The following is a 19,120-nucleotide window of genomic DNA, read 5'->3' on the forward strand; positions in this document are numbered from 1 at the left end:
GGGGGGAAAAACAAACCACAGGCAAAAAAAGAAGTGGCTTACAGTCCTTGAACAAGTTAAGCCTGTTTGAACCCCCAGATTTAATAGAAAAAAAAATCTTTTGTAGACAACCTTTAGATGGCCTGCAGCCACATTCAGCTAGAAATTGAAATGTGGAGGCTATGAGATATGATAGAAAAAAATAGCTACCTCAGGCTGAAATAATGGATAATTCAGTGCTGGATTAAAGGGAGTTGTGCAAGGCCATCTTTTTAAATAAAAGTAGCTCCATTTTTGGCCTCTTTGCTTTGTTCTTTAATCCAGAAACAGGGTGATAGTTACACCCCAGAGGTTTATCTTGCCAGAAGTTGTGATAGCTCCGCTTCCTAGGAGATCAGCCTGGAGAAACTCTACTTGAAAGCTAATCACCAGCCTTTGAAACATTCTCCTAACCTTGGCATCCAATATGGACACAGAAAACCTGACCCTGAACGGATTTCTGTACATCCTTCATTTTATTTGGAGACATAAGTGGGCTAGCTTGGCTTGAGCTGTCAGTCATGCTGATGTTTCTTTCATGAGCCAGTATTTTCATGGCTGAAATACCTCAAACACAGGATCAAGTCACTCGGCATCAAGCGCCCCTCTGGCACCGAGAGTTAAATGGAGTTAGAGCTTTTAATAAAGCACAAACTGCTATGGTCTGACCTGCTTCTGAGATCCAAGTGCTTCAGATCTACTCTATTACCATGAGCTGACTGATGCCCAGTAGTTTTTGGCCTGAAGTGTTTTTAAAGGGAGTGATCTTTTACTGCAAGGAGCATCCATGCGAGTAACAACCCAACCCAAACACTTGAGAGCCATACAGAATTACATTGCATGGAATCACAGAATGGCAGAGGGGCCTCTGAGAATTCACAGAATGGTTTGGGTAGGAAAGTACTTGAAAGACCATCTAGTTCCAACCACCCTGCCATGGGCAGGGACACTTTCCACTAGACCAAGTTGCTCAAGGTCCAGCCTGGCCTCGAACACCTCCAGGAAAACAGCATCCACCACCTCCCTAGGCAACCTATTCCAGTGTCTCACTATCCTCACTGTAAAGAATCTCTTCCTACTCTCTAGTCTAAATCTGCCCTTCTCAGGCTTCAATCCACTCCCTCTTCTCCTATCACTACAAGCCCTTGTAAATAGTCCCTCCCCAGCTTTATTGTAGTCCCCTTCAGGTACTGGAAGGCCTCTATAGGGTCTCCCTGGAGCCTTCTCTTCTCCAGTCCCAAATCTCTCAGCACTCTGATCATCTTTGCAGCCTCCTCTGGACTCACTCCAACAGTTCAATGTCCTTATTCTGGGGCACCAGAACTGGATACCTTGCTCCAGGTGGAGTCTCACAAGAGCAGAGTAGAGGGAGGGAATCCCCTCCCTTGTCCTTCTGGTCACACTTCCTTTGATCATTGCATCCAAGCCCCCCCCACAGCAGGATCACCTAAAGTAGATCACATGTCTATTATGAATGTTTTACACCCCCCCTTTTTCCTGATCAGTTCCAAGAAAACCTGTAGTTGGGATGAGACAAATACTTTAAAAGAACTTCAACTTCTTGCCAGGTGAAGCAGTTATTCTGAAAAGTGGAATGAATGGAAGTTAGTGTATTTCCTTATAACCTGTTTATTGTTAAATGGAGAGAGACTCTTTACAAAGGCCTGCAGTGATAGGATGGGGAGCAATGGTTTCAAACTAGAGAAAAGTAGATTTGGACTGGATGTTAGGAGCAAGTTCTGCACCATGAGGGTGATGGAACATTGGAACAGGTTGTCCAGGGAGGTGATTGAGGTCCCATCCCAGGAGAAAAATCAAGGTGAGGCTCAACAAGGCTCTGGGCAACCTGATCTAGTTGAGGGTGCCCCTGCTTACTGCCAAGAGGGTTAGACTAGATGACCTTTGGAAGTCCCTTCTAACCCAAACCATTCTATGGAATGTTTTCTGCATTGGAAATGCGAGCATCCCACACAGCTACTCTTGAGGTGTTTCAGCATAAAGAGAGGTTCTTGCCTCTCCAAACAGCAAAGACTAAGAAAAAAGCTCCACCATACAGCAAGTTTTTGCTGTAATTAACCTTGGTCATGAGAACTGGCTGCCATTTAAAAACTGACAGCAATACACCCATGAACTGTTATTAGGATAAGAGCAATCACACACTTGATTTATTCACACCAGAACCTGAAACCAAAGGAAAACTAGCAACCTCCTCAGAAAAAAGGGGAAAAAACCCCAAACCCTACTGATGCTTTGCTTTTACTGCAGTTGACTAAACAGATGCAGCTGATTTTGGAGGTTTGTGGCAACATCTATCACCAAAGTACAGATGCTGCAAACACAGTGGTGAGCATGCAGAATACTAAACATGGATTTCAAAAGCCTGTTTACCTAACCACACTTGTACATCACCTATCGTAGATTAACGAGGCCTAAATCCAATTCCTTTTACCTGAATGCTAGACCTCTTTATTTTTCTCCCTCCTGTGACCTATGGCAGAACAAATGTGCCTCTTGAATAAATCAGAGAAGAGCTGTGGCTCACTGCTCGCCATTCATCCTCTTCTTGTCCTCTCCCCAACTCCTCCTGTGCAGGGGGGAGTGCAGACTATTGTCTACCATTGCTAGGGACACAGCAAGTCATAATTAGCTCACAGGGTGCTGTTTATAGCTACTAGACAATGCCAGGATTTGTTTCTCGTACTGCAGCTATGAATCTCTAAATGGGATTTTTATGAGGATTTATGTGTCATCTTGTGTTTTTCCTGGAAGCTTATGCCACCGTCGCTCCCCGGGGATGCGAGGCACATTTGCCACAATCTCAACGCACCAACTTCCTCCCTCTCCTTAAAAATAGGGATGAAAAATCTCAGCAGATGATGAAAAAAATCCAATGTATTTAAGAAGCAGGTGGGTGTTAAAAAAAAAGGGGCTTGGAAAAAAGGAAGAAAGACTCAGCTACAGCTGGTACCAGGGCTCTGCTCCAGAAAAGCCTACAATCAATTACTGCTGGCATGAAGCACAACCTTTCAGCAGGCGCCCAGCTGGCACAGGGCAGAGCAGTGCTGGGCCGGTGCCAGCCCTGTCCCAGGCAAGGGCTTCCCTCCTGCAGCTGCTCCAGGCCAGCAGACTTGCTCTTGGCCAGACACAAGTCCTCACAAATGCTGTCACCTGTCTGCTTTTACAAAAACCCATCAAAGCTGCTGCTCCTCTAGAAGCTGAGTCACCAACATAACCGCTAACAATTTATGTTCTGGCATCATCACTCTGAACAAGGTTAACCAGGATCAATTTAGGGTGAGCTTCCTGTGATGTGTCTTTGGAAAGCCAAAGTGCTTGCAGACAGCCAGCTCTGGTGCTGTGCAAGGACAGAATCCCAGAATCCTTTTGGTTGGAAGACACCTTTAAGATCACTGAGTCCAACCATTAACCCAGTGCTGCCAGGTCACCCAATAAACCATGTCCCTCAGGACCACATCTACACAGCTCTGATATCCCTCCAGAGGTGGGGATTCCATCACTGCCCGAGGCAGTCTGTCCCAGGGCTTGACAGCCCTTTTGGGGAAGACTTTTCTCTTAATGTTAAACCTAAACATTCCACAGTGCAACCTCAATGGACATTATGAGCCATGCTAGTGTCCCACACCAGCTTCACCAGAAGAGATGACACTAAATCCCTTTTCTGCCGGGAACAGATGTGCCACAGGAGAAATACATCTGTCTCTGATATCAGAAAGGGCAGCAGCATGCAGAGTAAGCCTCTGGAAGAAGCTGCACCCTCTATTCAAATTCTGACAAACAGCTTTAAGCCAAGGCTCTTTACAAAAAGCCAGCTCTGCTTGTTTAGAATTTTTCTTGTTCTAATAGAGGCACGTTTTCAGCACACTGCAATATTCCATAATGAAATTACAGCCTTCACATATAACTTCTCCCTCCAGCTATGCCACTCCAGAATAGCAAGTTATTATGCTGCTCGACGCTGCGCCAGCGAGCCCCGGCACCACTGACTGGCAGCACAGCTAATGGATAGAGCAAGGATGTGTTTGAATGACAGCCTAACGTGATTTGTCAAACCCAAAAGCACCCACATGCTTAAGGAAGGTTGAGAGAATGTGGAGGTGGCCAAGGGGAGGAAAAAAATAAAATGTATTTCTTTGGAGAAATGAGAGAAAGTAGGGCACTGGAATGAAAGACAAGAGGACCCTGTCCACCTCTGCTGAGGCACAGTGTCAGAGCACAGCGCATTTAGCAGCATCATCTACATATATAAAATGTATATATGCATGGAATTTGAGAAAGGAGAAACCTTAAATGCAAGTAGTGTCTTGTCTGGAGCACAAAGCTGACAAGAGCAACATCACTGACTGCTGGAGAAGGGAGAACAAACAACTTCTTAATGCCTGGCAGGATCGTCACAGTAAATTCCTGTCAAATTTGAAGCAGGAAGACTCAAGTCAGCTCAGACAGACCACGAAGCAAACAACACACTTTGCTTTTCCTCTTGTAATTAAGGCAAAAGGTATTAATCGATTGCCAGCTGGTTCTCCTTTTATTCTGCTCTTCTCTCCAGAAAAATTAAGCTGAATAGCATGAACTCTGCTGTAAGTCAGTCAAAAGCACTGAACGTTTCACAAGTCCAGCAAAACAAGAGCTCCATAATCAGCATGGCTTATTGATACAAATCAGGCTGTTTGTACCCATCATGAAAGGCAGCCCCGGGGTCAGTTGCGTTGGCATCTTTTCCCTCATAAAGCGACACTGCACAACTCCTAAGATTAATCAGCATGAGGGGTACAGGAGTGACTGATCGATCCTAAAAACCACAGCGACTAGAAAACGAAACCCGACTTTCATGCTCTAAAGTAGGCTTGCAAACACTATTAATCTTCTTGCACAACATTCTTGGGTTTTGGAGAAGCTGAACTGTTATATAAATTTATTACTGACAACACTTTTGAGGGTGCTTTACTGTAGTGTGCCAAATAAAAACAAATGAGTTCAGCAGAGAAGCTGGAGCCTTGCATTACAGTACTGAATTGGTTTGATTGCCTCTATTATTTACTTGAGAGCTTGAACAGAATTTTGGAATTAAGTTTTTTTACATTATGTTGGCCAGATTCTTTCAACCACAGTTCTGACAGGGTAGTCTATACTTCTTTGGTTTAAGTGATGTAAAAAGATGATAAAATGAACAGAAAAAAAAATATAAGGTTGACAGTAACAATAGCAGCAGAGAAGCAAACATCAAGGAAGGCCTTTTCCCAAGAGCTTGATATTCTAAGGCCCAGCAAAACAGTACTTCAGGCACACAAATTCATAGGCAGAAGATGCAAATGAGGCACATGTCCTGAGGACTAGCAGCCCCTCAGCAGAATGGAAAACACCTGATTGATGAAGGGAAGAGACTGCGAAGGAATCAGAGGCTATTATGAAGTGGACACAGAAGCTACCTTGAGACAAATTAAGATTTCACCTGGAACACATCCACTGCTCTGCTTTTATTTTCCTTTCAACAGAGCAGGTATCCAACACATTTGCAAGAATCACAAAACCAATTTACTACCTTATGTCCCTTTCTCTTCCAGATACCTGGGCCTGCTATTACCTTGGATGATGTCAGCATACACAAGCATCTGTGCTTGCGCCACCTAATTCCATCCTGAGTTCAAAGCAAACTCTCCATTGGCTCCTGCTTTCCTCCTTCCCCCTCCCATTCCCACAATGGATAAAGGAAGTAAAACAGTTACTGCACATACACAAGCACATGGAAAAGGACCTCTAAATTCAAATGGAAAGTCAACACCTACCTGATTTTGGAATTACAGGTCATTTCATTCTCAGGGTAGTGAATATCCACCGCGTCCTGAATGACTGTACCATACTCATAGACTTTAATCTTCTTTGTCACCCCAGCAATGGCAAAGTAGTCACAGTCTCGGTCAAACTCAATACTGAGGAACAAAAGCAGAAGTTGAAAACTGTGTCAACACAACACATGGGACTTACCAGCAGGGTATTTTGGTACTTAAATATCTTGGTATGGTAGAGCTGAGAGTCAGTTTGCAGTTAGCAAATACCTCATTTCATTCATAATACCTCGGGTCAGGTCTGGCACATACACCAACAGCATGAAGTTTTTGCTTTCTGTCACTATCTTCTAATCACCTCCAAACACAATCTTCCTCCTGCACCCCAGGATCTTTGTTCAGAGGCTCCAGAGGTTTTGCAGTTCAGCTATACCATCTACACTGCATGGTACCCAAGTGTCAAAGCTGACAGCTTGCCCTGGAAACATGCTTAACATTCAGCACGCTACAGCATAACATCCATTGCAAGGCTGCAATCCTTAGCTCCTATACACAGCATCCTGGTGAACTTTTAAGTGTTCACAGAACCACAGAATGCCAGGTTGGAATGGATCCCAAGGATCATCTAGTCCAACCTTTCTAAGCAATTGTGTAGTTGAAATGAGCTAGCCCAGCACCTGTCAAGCTGAGTTAAACCTGACCAGTGGAGGGCAATCCACTGCTTCCCTTGGGAGAAGACTTCAATCTCTAACTGGTCTCATGGTGAAACATTTTCTTACGAAGACCAGTCAGAATCTCCCTAGGAGTAACTTGTTCCCATTACCCCTTTTCTTCTCCATGGGACTCCTTGCAAAAAGGGAGCCTCCATCCTCCTGGTAGCCACCATTTATGTGCAGGGTTTCCCCTAAGCCTTCTCAAGGCTGAGCAAACCCAGGCTATCTCAGCTTTTCCCCATGTGGCATCTCTTCCAGTCCCCTGATAATTCTCATGGCCCTGCTCTGGACACTTTCCAGCCTATCAGCATCTTTTTTGTACAGCAGGGCCCAACACTGCATGCAGTTACTACTGTTAACGCAGAGTAAACCAGAAATTGTGGGGGGAAAAAACCCCAACCCAGCCAGCCTCCTGAAGCTCCCAAGTACCAACAGAAGGCTGAAATACACGTCACTGGTACTGTAAAATCCACACACAGTTGACTTCCGCTTAGGGCTGCCTGTAGAAACCAAGGCATCTTCTTTCCCCAACTGCAGGGCAAGTTTGTAACAGATATCAATGAAGTTGGAAGTAAAAGCAGTCACCTTCTAACAAAGTTAAGCTGCAAATGAGAAGAGCCTGAGGTTGTACATGAAATACATCTGAGAGAAAGGCAGGCAGCAGGTTATAAACAGCTGAAGTCATTGTTACCTCTGCAGCTTGGAAGAGCTTCAGAGAAATCTATTAAACACTTAACAGTCAGGGAAGTAGATCTGCTTCCCAGGAGCTCCTGTCTGCAGCCTGTACCACTGGTACCCTCAGGAGTATCAGCCTCCACGAGAAAACACTTTGTTACTCCTTCCAGAGAAGGTTTAGGGGTAGTATTTGCCCTCAGTCTCCAGGATTTTATGTTCAGTAACCATCTCTCCTCAAGCCTGTTGACTAAGCAATCAGTCTCCTACTCAGAGAGGTCTCTTTTGGGGTTCTTCCACTCAGTAACTCATTTCAATCTCTGCAGTCCTCATCACATGTTTTTTAACTAAGAGGCCACAGCATTTGTAAACCAGGCAGCAAGTTCTCAATGGCAGCAGAGAGAGCTGAGTTTCCACTGGTTTTCGTAGTATCAGTCAGGGTTAGAAGGGACCACAAGGATCATCTACTTCCAACCCTCCTAGTCATGGGCAGGGACACCCCACACTAGGTCAGGCTGGCCAGAGCCTCATCCAGCCTGGTCTGCAACACCTCCAGGAACAGGGTTTTGCATTCACACAGCTGCAAGACCCTGACTGCAGGGGTATTTAAGGTACCTTTCTACAATGAGAAAACCTTAAAGCACTTGGATTAAGAGTGGGCTCATAGGGCTGTTTCCATTGCTGTACCAGCTACAGCCTTCTACCCCTCAAGAGAGCTGAGAAGTCGAAAGCACTGCTGTGCTTTCAAAGGAAGATAAATTTAAATGCCAACAGCTTTAAAGTCCTTGTAAAGGAGATGTCATTGAGTTATTTTTAAATTATGGAGGAAAAAGACTATTGATAGGCATCTGATGGTATAAAATAATTTAGTGAAACAGCTTGCAACTGGGCTTTTTAAATCAGGCACCTCAATTTAGAGCATCGTGGAATTATTTTGGTTGGAAAAGACCTCTAAGATTATTGGAGTCCAACCATAAACCTAATACCACCATGGCCATTAAACTGTGTCCCAGAGTGCCATGCCTGCCCATTTCTTGAACACCTCCAGAGATGAGTGACTCCAGCACCTCCCTGGGCAGCCTGTTCCAATGCCTGACCACTCTTTCAGTGAATAATTTTTTTCTAATACCCAATGACCTCCCATCTCACCTCAACCTCCTTTCAGAGAATTGTAAAAAGCAAGGAGGCCTCCCTTGAGCCTCCTCTTCTTCAGAACAAACAATCCTAGTTCTCTCAGCCACTCCTTGTAAGACTTGTTCTCCAGACCCTTCACCAGCTTTGTTACCCTTAATCTCCTGCCTACTTCTCCAAAGGGGCAGGAGATGGTCCCCCTCAGGATTCTTTGTTTCCTTGAGGGGAAGGAAAGGGGTAGAAAAGAACAGGTTCCCCACAGAGGTCATGGATGCCCCCTCCCTGAAGGTATTCAAGGCCAGGTTGGATGAGCAGCCTGGTCTAGTGGAAGGTGTCCCTGACAATGCCAAGGAGGTTGGAACTAGATGATCTTTAAGGTCCATTCCAACCCAAACCATCCTATGAACGTACGAAATGAGTTACTTGGGTCAAGCCTGCAAAATCATGAGCCTCCAAAAAGCATAGAAAAGGACCATGCCTATGGCTGGGGATTAAAGCAAGTGAGCGTGCAACTACCGAAATAAAACAGGAGAGGGAAAGAAGTCATCCAAGCAGTCAGACCGCTCTGCCCCCCACCTAAATCTACCCTGACTTAATCACTTTTTATACAAACAGGACAAAAGCACCATTCAGGCCTGTCTTGTCAGCTCACCCCACTCTGTGAGAGAATTTGATAATCAAAAGCCTCTCTAACAATACAATGGATTTACTTGTCCCACAATCTTAATTGAAGTGCCGTCTCAGCCCTTGCTCACTGCCCTGTGGATTCAGGTAACGTGCAACTAAACTGATGGCAGCGATTCATCTGCTGGGGATTCAATTTATAGCCTTAGCCTTCTGCTGAAGGGAAAGAAGGAAAAAAAACAGCCCACCATAATGTATTACAGTGTCTGGTAAAGAGCCAAGTTATTAGAAAAGAATAGAGCCTCTCTCACCTGGGGTGGGTTTGCTTCTCTAGCATTAATGCTTTTTTTTTGTCGCTGTTAATAGAGACACGCTGCAGACATAACAAATGAGGACTTCAATCTGCCTATAAAAGTTAGCACATCATTAAAAAAATTAATAAAAAGCAGCAACCAACGGAATCGACTGCCAGACCTGTGACCTTCACACAGCATCAAAGACACTGCAGGCAGAAAATGGATGCAGAACTAAACAGCCACCTGTACAGGTGTTTGTTGGCTGCGAGAGGCAAACCTGACACAGTGAGCCCAACACATGCTTTGAGTCATGGAAGATGATCAACCATCCTGTACCAAGTCTGCTGCTAAACCACGTTCCTTATACAACTACCTGAAGGGAGGCTGTAGCCAGGTGGGGGTTGGTCTCTTCCCCCAGGCAACCAGCACCAGAACAAGAGGACACAGTCTCAAGCTGTACCAAGAGAGGTTTAGGTTGGATGTTAGGAAGAAGTTCTTCATAGAAAGAGTGATTGCCCATTGGAATGGGCTGCCCAGGGAGGTGGTGGAGTCACCATCACTGGAGGTGTTTAGGAAGAGACTGGATGGGGTGCTTGGTGCCATGGTTTAGTTGATTAGATAGTGCTGGATGATAGGTTGGACTCAAGGATCTCAAAGGTCTTTTCCAACATGATTAATTGTATTCTATCTTTTAAATACCTCCAGGGAAAGGGATTCAACCACCTCCCTGGGGAGCCTGCTCCAGTGTCTGAAAACCTTTTCTGTAAAGTTTCTTTTAGTATCCAATCTAAACTTTCCCTGTACAACTGGAGACTATTTCCTCTTGTCCCATCACTTGTTACTAGGGAGAAGAGACCAACCCCCACCTGGCTCCAACCTCTTTTCAGGGAGTTGTAGAGAACCAGAAGGTCTCCTCTCAGCCTTCTTTTCTCCAGTCTAAACAACCCAAATTCCTTCAACTTCTGACTTGTGCTCTAGATCCTTCATCAGCTTCACTGTCCTTCTGTGGACAGGCTTCAGCACCTCAATGCCCTTCTTGGACTGAGGGATCTAAAACTGAACCCAGTATTTGAAGTGAGTCCTCACCAGTGCTGAGTACCGGGATCCTGCTGGTGACACTGATGGCCTTCTTGGCTGCCTGAGCACATGCAGGTTCATGTTCAGCTGGCTGTCAAATCAACAGCCTCAGGTCTTTCTCTACTGGGCAGCTTTTCAGCAACTCTTTCCTAAGCCCAGAGCATTCATCAGGTTGTGATCCAAGTGCAAAACCTGTCACTTGGCCTTATTGAACCTTGTCCCACTGGCCTTGACCCATCAGCCTTGGTCTCTCTGTAGAGCCTCCCCACCCTCCAAGCAGATCAATACTTCCTCCCAAATGAGTGTGATCTGCAAGTTTACTGAGGGTGCATTCAATCCCTTCATCTAAATCATTAATAAAGGTTATCAAAGAGAACTGGCCCCAGTACTGAGCCCTGGGGAACACCTAACCTCTATCACTTACATACAGTCCCAGGACAAGAAGTTTTCTCTCTTTCTGCCAGACCGCTTCTACTAAGTGATTTACTACAACAAAAAATTAGAACCATCTAAATAGATAATCAAGTGATTTATTTCTCATAAAACTATTCCTAACCTTTGCAAGGCTCTGCTTCCCCCAGACTCATCAGGATTAGGACAAACAACCCACTTGCATAGCAAGAGTTATTTTCATGCTTTCTCCTACAAGTCGTATAAACACATCCAGTATTACACAAGACTCATTTGCATTTAACTAGCTTGATAGCATTCTTGTCACCTACTGCTTGAAGCCTTTGTGTTAATGCTTACACACAAGCTTACCTGCCTGAAAATTCCCCATGGAACATAAGTTTTATTTTGTTAAGACAACAGGGCTGGCTCTGAAGAACATCATCAACATTCTGTTTTGCAGCTGTCAAGGGTTAGGGCTGAGTTGGCCACTAAAGGAGAGGCACTCTATTAACCCTTTTCCCTTCTCAAAACAGAAAAGAAAGGGAATAAGGGAGAGAGACTGATGGATCCAGAAAGAAACTAAACCATCTGGGATGCAAATAATAACATTAAAATGAAACAGATACAAACCCACTATCAAACCCAACCCCCATGATGGCAATTAGCCACCATCACCATGATGCTGTGGCAGAAGTCCCAGACTGGACTCAGCAGCAGACAGGAAAAGGACTCAGAAGCTGAATTCTGGAACTAGATTCAGGAACACATAGATTGAGATAGAAGGCAGAACAGAGTCCTCCTTGGATGCCTGCCACTGAAGAAAAGACTTGACGCTCATCTTTATACTAATTGTACATGGGATGGGACCCCTTGCTGATCGGTTTGGGGGTCACCTGTCCTGTCCATTCCTCCCCACAGGTGCCAGCTCTGACTTCTTGCACCCCAACATGGGGATATAACAGTCTCCTTAGCAGAAGAGCAAATCTAAACCAGAGCCTTTCTGCAGCCCATTCCCTGGCAGGAACTCTCCCCATTAGTATTCTGTTAGAAGCAACTAGTGGCTATGCAAATCTGCCCTGAACTTCAGAAAACACCTTCACTGAGAACAGACTGAGCTGAGAAGCCCAGCTGCTGAAGAGAGTTTGTACTGTTCTAACTGAAAGCAGGGCAGCAGGTGATACATTTGTACAGCTGAAGTGACATAGTCATTAGCACTGTGATAACGTGCAATCCAGCAACAGGAAATCCCTTATCCTTTCTGTCTAAAAGGCCATCTAGTCAAGAGATAAGCCAGCTAGACAGCAGCATTCACTCCATGTGTGGTGAGAAGCAGAAAGCCAAAGCAAGCCACACAACACACATGCAATGGCTACTAACATCCTGATGAAACAGAGCAATGTGTTTTGGTAGCACTGGTTTAAGTAGGCTTAATGTGGGACTGACAATGAAGGGTTTCACCATCTCAGAGGGCAGATGGAACACCACCTGGCTCTGTGCTACAAGCCTAGCTCAGTCCCACCAGGAAGGAACCTCCTCTAGAAATGGGAGTCCAGATCAAACTTCATTTTAAAACAGCACTGGAGGCAAGGTGTATTTTAGATCATCTGAACCTTCAGTGAGGTTCCTGTTTGGACTAGGAGTGGTCCAGCTCCTCAAAGATAGGCACCTTAAAACAATTAGCAATTGCTCCTTTTTCCTTTGTTTTTAACCTGCTTTCAAAACTCTACATTTCTGAGCAATAAAGACCAGCTGAATTTTTGTAAGGAATCTTTTGGGGACACAACAACTCCTGGATATCTGACAAAGATTTATGAGTGTGCAAGAGAATCTACTTAAAAAAAAAACCTGAAAAGAACTGATTGTTTTCTTTAAAGGAAAGTGGAAGACAAATCTCCAGTTCAAGTCACTGTTTTTTTCCCTAGGAAGTTAATGACCAGGGTCCCGTGGAAATACCACTAAAGAGCTGCCATAAAGTAATCACATTCTCAGGGGTCCTGGTTGTTCTGCTGCTTATCTTTAGTCTCAATCTGTGAGATTATAAATCAATTGCTTTATTTCATGCTAAAACCTATGACCTTGGAGAGCACTCACAGCTAAAATAGAACTATGAAATAAATTACTTCTGAAACATGTGGAAGCTTGGCTTGATGTTGAGGGTAGATCAGTGGGGAAACTGTAACCCATGAGCATTTACCAGTCCTGTCACTGTAGAAAGCTTTGTTACATTCACATCCTGATGGTGCTTGCAGTTGTTCTCCACACCCCAGGAGGATGCACTCGATTTAGAGGATGCATACAGATGGGCAACTAAACTGATTAAAGAAAGGAATTCATTACCATAAGGGTTATGAATAAGGTGACAGCAAGGCTGGTATTCAACAAATCACATCACACTAGAAGTAGGAAGCATTCACCAGAAGATTGATTTGGGACAGAGGAAAACTTCCCCCATCCCAGTCATTCTTTAACCTCCCCCCGCCTCCAGAAGTTACTCCTACAAGTCAAGATGGTATCACTAATCCATGAACTGGCCCACACCAAATATGAGGAGCAGCTGAAGGAACTGAGAGTGTTTAGTCTGGAGAAAAGGAAGCTGAAGGGAGACCTTATGGCTGTCTACAATTCCCTGAAAGGAGGTTGGAGCCAGGTGGGCACTGGTCTCTTCTCCCAAGTAACAAACAATACGACAAGAGGAAACAGACTCATGTTGCACCAGGGGAGGTTTAGGTTGGACATGAGAAGCAATTTCTTCCTCTTGAGGGTTGTCAAGCCCTGGCACAGGCTACTCCGGGCAGTGGTGGAGTCATCATCCCTGGAGGGATGTAAAAGCTGTGTAGACATGCTGAGTGGCATGGTTTAGTGGTGACCTGTCAGTGCTGGGTTAATTGTTGGACTTGATCTTAAACTTAAACTCTTCCAACCAAAGCCACTCTATGATACACCCTTTAGTATTCCTGACATAGTAACTGTGGATGCTGGAAGGCCACAAGGAGAAAACTCTGGAGGCAGTGACCAAGATATTATGGTCTGTGGTCTTCTTCAGGGACAGCATAGGTCTAGGTGCTGTCCAAATCAACCCCCCTGGAGCAGGTCACAGTCTACTTGAGACAGCCATTTGAAACAGCCTAAGGGTCAGGCAGCTCAGCAATTTTCCCTCACCTGGGGCTATAATAAACATCTAGTTTGCCATATAAGCTTTCCTTACTTGAACATACCAAAGCTTTTCAATTCTATTTCTATGCAGTACACTGTTGTTTCCATTCCTCTGTCTCTAAACACCAACTCTTCTCTTGCTGTATCCAGTTTGGGGCTCCCCAATTCAAGAGAAACAGGGATTTCCTAGGCAGAGCCCAAGGAAGACCTAAGAGGATGACAGTGGGACTTGTACATCTTCCCTGTGAATAAAGACTAGCAAACTGGGGGTGTTTAGTCTACAGGAGAGAAGACTGGTAAGGGATCTTAATATCTACAAATACCTAAAGGGTGGGTGGCAGGATGAATAGAATAGAGTTAACCAGGTTGGAAGAGACCTTCAAGATCGTGTCCAACCTATCAACCAACACCACCCAACCAACTAACCCATGTAACCAAGCACCCTGTCAAGTCTCCTCCTGAACACCTCCAGCGATGGTGACTCCACCACCTCCCCAGGCAGCCCATTCCAATGGGCAATCACTCTCTCCGTGTAAAACTTCCTCCTAACCTCCAGCCTAAACCTCCCCTGGCACAGCCTGAGACTGTGTCCTCTTGTTCTGGTACTGGTTGCCTGGGAGAAGAGACCAACCTCTGCCTGTCTACAACCTCCCTTCAGGTAGTTGTAGAGAGCAGTAAGGTCACCCCTGAGTCTCCTCCAGACTAACCAACCCCAGCTCCCTCAGTCTCTCCTCACAGGGCTGTGTTCCAAGTCTCTCACCAACTTCGTTGCCCTTCTCTGGACACGCTTCAGCAAGTCAACATCCTTCCTAAACTGAGGGGCCCAGAACTGGACACAGTACTCGAGGTGTGGCCTAACCAGTGCAGTGTACAGGGGCACAATGACCTCCCTGTTCCTGCTGGCCACACTGCCCCGATGCAGGCCAGGATGCCAGACTCTTTTCAGTGGTGCTTAGTAATAGGACATCCCTGCAATGTCCTTGGATCCTTGCAATAACAAGCACAAACTGGAACACAGATGTTCCACCTCAACATGAGGAGAAACTTTACTGTGAGGGAGATTGAGCTCTGGAGCAGGCTGCCCAGAGAGGTTGTGGAGTCTCCTCTGGGGACTTTCAAAACTGGTTTGGATGTGTTCCTGTGTGACCTACCCTAAGTGATCCCTGCAGAGGAGTTGGACTCGATCTCTGGAGGTCCTTTCCAAACCCTATCATTCTATGATTTCATTACAAAATGGATGCACTATTTTCAGTTTAGGGAGACATAACTGGCAGGAGGAAGTATAGAACTGCAGCTTTCTCTTTTCACTTAAATAATTCCTTAAAGTCTTTCTCACTTCACGCTTCCACTTCCTGGCCTTTGAAGGACATCCTGTGACTTCCACAAACCCAAGTCCCACCATCTTATAACCTGGTTGTCTATTCCCAACGCCCATTTTGAGGTAAAGATTAGAAATTTAGGTTACAATCCAACACCACGGCCACAACTGCAGACTGTTCAGCAGTCTGGGACCAATAAAGAAATTGGTATTAATATCACATACCTGAGAGACCGGTTTTACAGCAGACTGGTATTTTAAGGCAAAGTAATTAGTGTCACCAAGCATGCACTGGCATACTAATTTGTAGTATTTAAAACAAAGCTACAGTCAGGCAGAGAAGCAGCTACTACAGGGCTCAGCTTTTGTGCTCGATCAGCTCAAGGTCCAAATTTTGTTACATATAAAACAAAGGCTCCTGAGACAAAGTGTATGAAGTTTCCCCATCAAGAGGCTGTTTTGTTAAAGCTGTGAGTGGCTGGGGGAGGGGAAATAAAAGTTTTGGTTTGGTTTTGCTGGTAGGTTTATTTTAGTAAAGCAACAGGTGTATTATGAAAGCAAACCACACCCTGGGCTCCACCAAAAGAAGAGTGGCCAACAGGTCAAGGAACATGATGCTCCCCATCTACTGTGCTCTGGTGAAACCTGACCTGGAGTACTGTGTTCAGTTCTGGAGTCCTCAGCACAAAAAGGACATCCAATTTCTGTAGGGGGTCCAGAGGAGACCACGAAGGTCAGCAGAGGGCTGGAGCACTTCTGCCATGAAGACAAGCTAAGACAGTTGGGGCTGTTCAGACTGCAGAAGAGAAAGCCCTGGGGAGACCTCAGAGCAGCCATCCAGTATTTGGAGGGGGCTACAGGAGAGCTGGAGAGTGACTTCCTAGAAAGATATATAGTGACAGGACAAGGGCTAACAGCTTCAAACTGGAAGAAATTGGATTTAGGTTAGACATAAGGAAAAAAATTCTTCCCTGTGAGAGTGGTGAGGCACTGCAACAGGTTGTCCAGAGAAGTTATGGAAGCTCCAATGCTGGAAGTCTTCAAAGCCAGGCTGTCTGGGCCCTTGTGCAACATGACATAGCACTAAGTGTTCCTGCCCAAGGTAGGGCAGGCTGGAACTAAGTGATCTTTAAGGTCCCTTCTAGTCCAAACTGTTAGACTGTTCCATGATTCCATGATTGTATTAGCTACTCCTTACTCTACAGAACCACCTAAATAAGATCACTGCTGCTATTTCAAAGTCCTTCACCTGTGCTACAGGCTACACAACTGCTGGCTGAATATATTCCCTGATTCAAACCCCTCACTGCAAAATATTTCCCTAATTATAAACTGGGAAACAAAGCTTATTGTGTGGTCCTACTCAGGAAGGACCACTTAAAGAAAACACCTTTGCTTCTCTAGACTGCTAGATGGCCAGATAAATTAATTGTATAAGTGATAGTTACCTTAGAAATTGCTCTATCAGAGAGAAAACAGCTTCTTCCCCAAGAATCACATTAATTTGGGTTAGCTGTGACCCCCAGGTTACCAGAAGATTGCCAAATTGCCACTCTAATCAAGGTAAAGGAGTCTTGGTTCCTATAATTATGGTCCCTCAAATCAGATTCAAAGCTCATCTAGTCTAATCAAAACTGTGGTACAGAGCACCCCAAGCTGTTGCACTTTGATCTCATTTCCTTACAGTTGTTTGGGATATTCCAGCTCCAGGTGCTGCTGTTGAATGCACTCCAGGTACCCTCCCCTGCCATCACACCAGGGAGGTGGTTGGGGCACTGTCCCTGGAGATGTTTAAGACCAGGCTGGACGAGGCTCTGGCCAGCCTGATCTAGTGTGGGGTGTCCTTGCCTATGGCAGGAGAGGTGGAACTAGATGATCCTTGTGGTCCCTTCCAACCCTGACTGATACTATGATACCTCCCTGCCTCAAACTTCTCATGGGAATATGCTTCCCCTTAGTAAACCTCTATTGGAAACATAAGATGATGTTACTGAAGTCTGTTTTGTGTGCTCATTACTTTTCCTCCCACTACCCCAGCCGGAAAACGAACGGGAAAGGGTGTTATAACCGTTCACTGAAGGATGGTCCTCAGCTCCAGGCTCCCTTGAGAAGACATTTATTACACCAGTCATGCTGCACTCACTGTCAGCTTCTTTCCTTGTAGCCACAATAGCCTGGAGTTTTATTTTGCTTCATTTAAAAGAAAGGCATAAAAAGGTACCATGTTGACAAAGTAATGTCATTAAACCTCATTCCAGGCCCACTTCATGCTTACAAAAATCCTTTTAAGTGTAATGAAATGTCATCAGTTCTAACAGAGACCACTTAGCAATACTCTCATTCCATAAAGAGCCTGTTTAAAGGGGAACATTAAATCTGAATCAAGGAGGTTTGGTGGCTTTAGTGGCATCTCACAGCTGCAAAATCAAAATCAACAGAGCTGCTTTCATGCTTTGTCATTGCTAGATAAAATGGTCATTTTTTTAAATCCAAATGACAGTATACTCTGCTACCAGAGGTTAATTGTGCTTCCTGCAATAGCTCAGCTTCCAGAACCAGGATCACCTCTACTTTGGGAGGGAAGCAAGAAGTGACCTTGAACCTAACCCCCTCTAAACACAACCGCAAATCTCCCTGAAAGCTACAGAAGACTTCTAGAGAACCATAGAATTGTCTTGGTTGGAAAAGACCTCTAAGATGACTGAGTCCAACCATCAACCTAACACCACCACAGCTACTAAACCATGTCCCCAAGTGCCATGTCCACGCATTTCTTGACCACCTCAAGGGACACCGACTTCAACTCACCGGGCAGCCTGCTTTAGTGTCTGACCACTCATGCAGGGAAGAAATTTTTCAAGTGTACCATCTAAACCTTCCCTAGTGCATTTCCAGACCATTTTCTCTCATCCTGTCACCTAACACTAGGGAGAAGAGACCCACCTCACTGCAACCATTTTTCAGAGAGAGTTGTACAGAGTAATGAGGTCTCCCCTCAGCCTTTTCTTCTATAAACTAAACAAATCCACTTCCCTCAGCCACTCCATACCCTTCACCAGTTTCACTGCCCTTCTCTCTACACAATCTAGCACCTCAGTGTCCTTCTTGGAGTGAACAGCCCAAAACTGAACCCAGTATTTGAGGTGCAGCCCCACCAGTGCTGAGTACAGGGGCATGATCACTTCCCTACTCCTGCTGGCCACACTATTCCCAGTGCTAGCCAGGATGCCGGTTGCCTCCTTGGTCACCCGAGTACACAGTGGATCATGTTCAGCCAGCTGTCAACCAGCATCTGCAGATCCTTCTCCACCAGACAACCTTACAGCCACTCTGCCCCAAGCCTGTAGCACTGCATGAGATTGAGCCAAGTGCAGGACACAGCATTCACCTTTTTAAACCTCAACAGGTCAACTCCAGAACCAAGATCTCCTCTGCTTCAGAAGGAAAGCAAGGGGAAGTGACCCTGAACCTCATCCCCTTTTAAGTACACCCAAAGTCCCCCAGGAAGCCATACAAGACTTCCAGCCTTAACTCTACAGCTAGAGCTATTCTGTTCTACTGCATAGGGGAATTTTCATGCACGTATTCAGGGGAACCTGCTTTAATTAGCACTAATGATGAGAAAACCTACAGGGAACTACTGCATTTTGCACACAACTGAACACAAAGCGTATTGATAAAAAGCCATTTTACTGCTGGGTGATGCTCTTCTGCATGCCGAGGAGAAGCTGATGACAATTCCAGGGTTTACATGCCAGACAGACACAAGGACAATGAGCCAAAGCCATTGCAAACAGCTACTGTGCAAGTTAATGAGGATTAGATTCAGTTTTTCCACAAACACCGTTTTAAATAAGCTAGAGGAAGGAAATGTTAACTACAAATGCCAACAGTTAAACGCAGAATGTTTCTTGTGACACT

At 45.2% G+C, this 19,120-nt stretch overlaps 1 protein-coding gene across 3 annotated transcripts in view; it reads right to left on the reverse strand.

The window, feature by feature from the left end:
* Positions 1-19,120, reverse strand: part of COP1 (COP1 E3 ubiquitin ligase) — a 166,652-nt gene that overhangs the window by 91,913 nt on the left and 55,619 nt on the right. For all 3 annotated transcript variants that reach the window (XM_068141379.1, XM_068141380.1, XM_068141376.1), the window contains exon 12: positions 5,823-5,966. In XM_068141379.1, the coding sequence (XP_067997480.1) occupies positions 5,823-5,966 (144 nt within the window). The remainder of the gene's footprint in view (positions 1-5,822; positions 5,967-19,120) is intronic.

The sequence above is a fragment of the Melanerpes formicivorus genome, unplaced genomic scaffold (assembly GCF_026170545.1).
Source record: "Melanerpes formicivorus ecotype bairdi unplaced genomic scaffold, bMelFor1.0.p_v2 SCAF_7, whole genome shotgun sequence".
In the NCBI taxonomy this organism is placed as follows: Eukaryota; Metazoa; Chordata; class Aves; order Piciformes; family Picidae; genus Melanerpes; species Melanerpes formicivorus.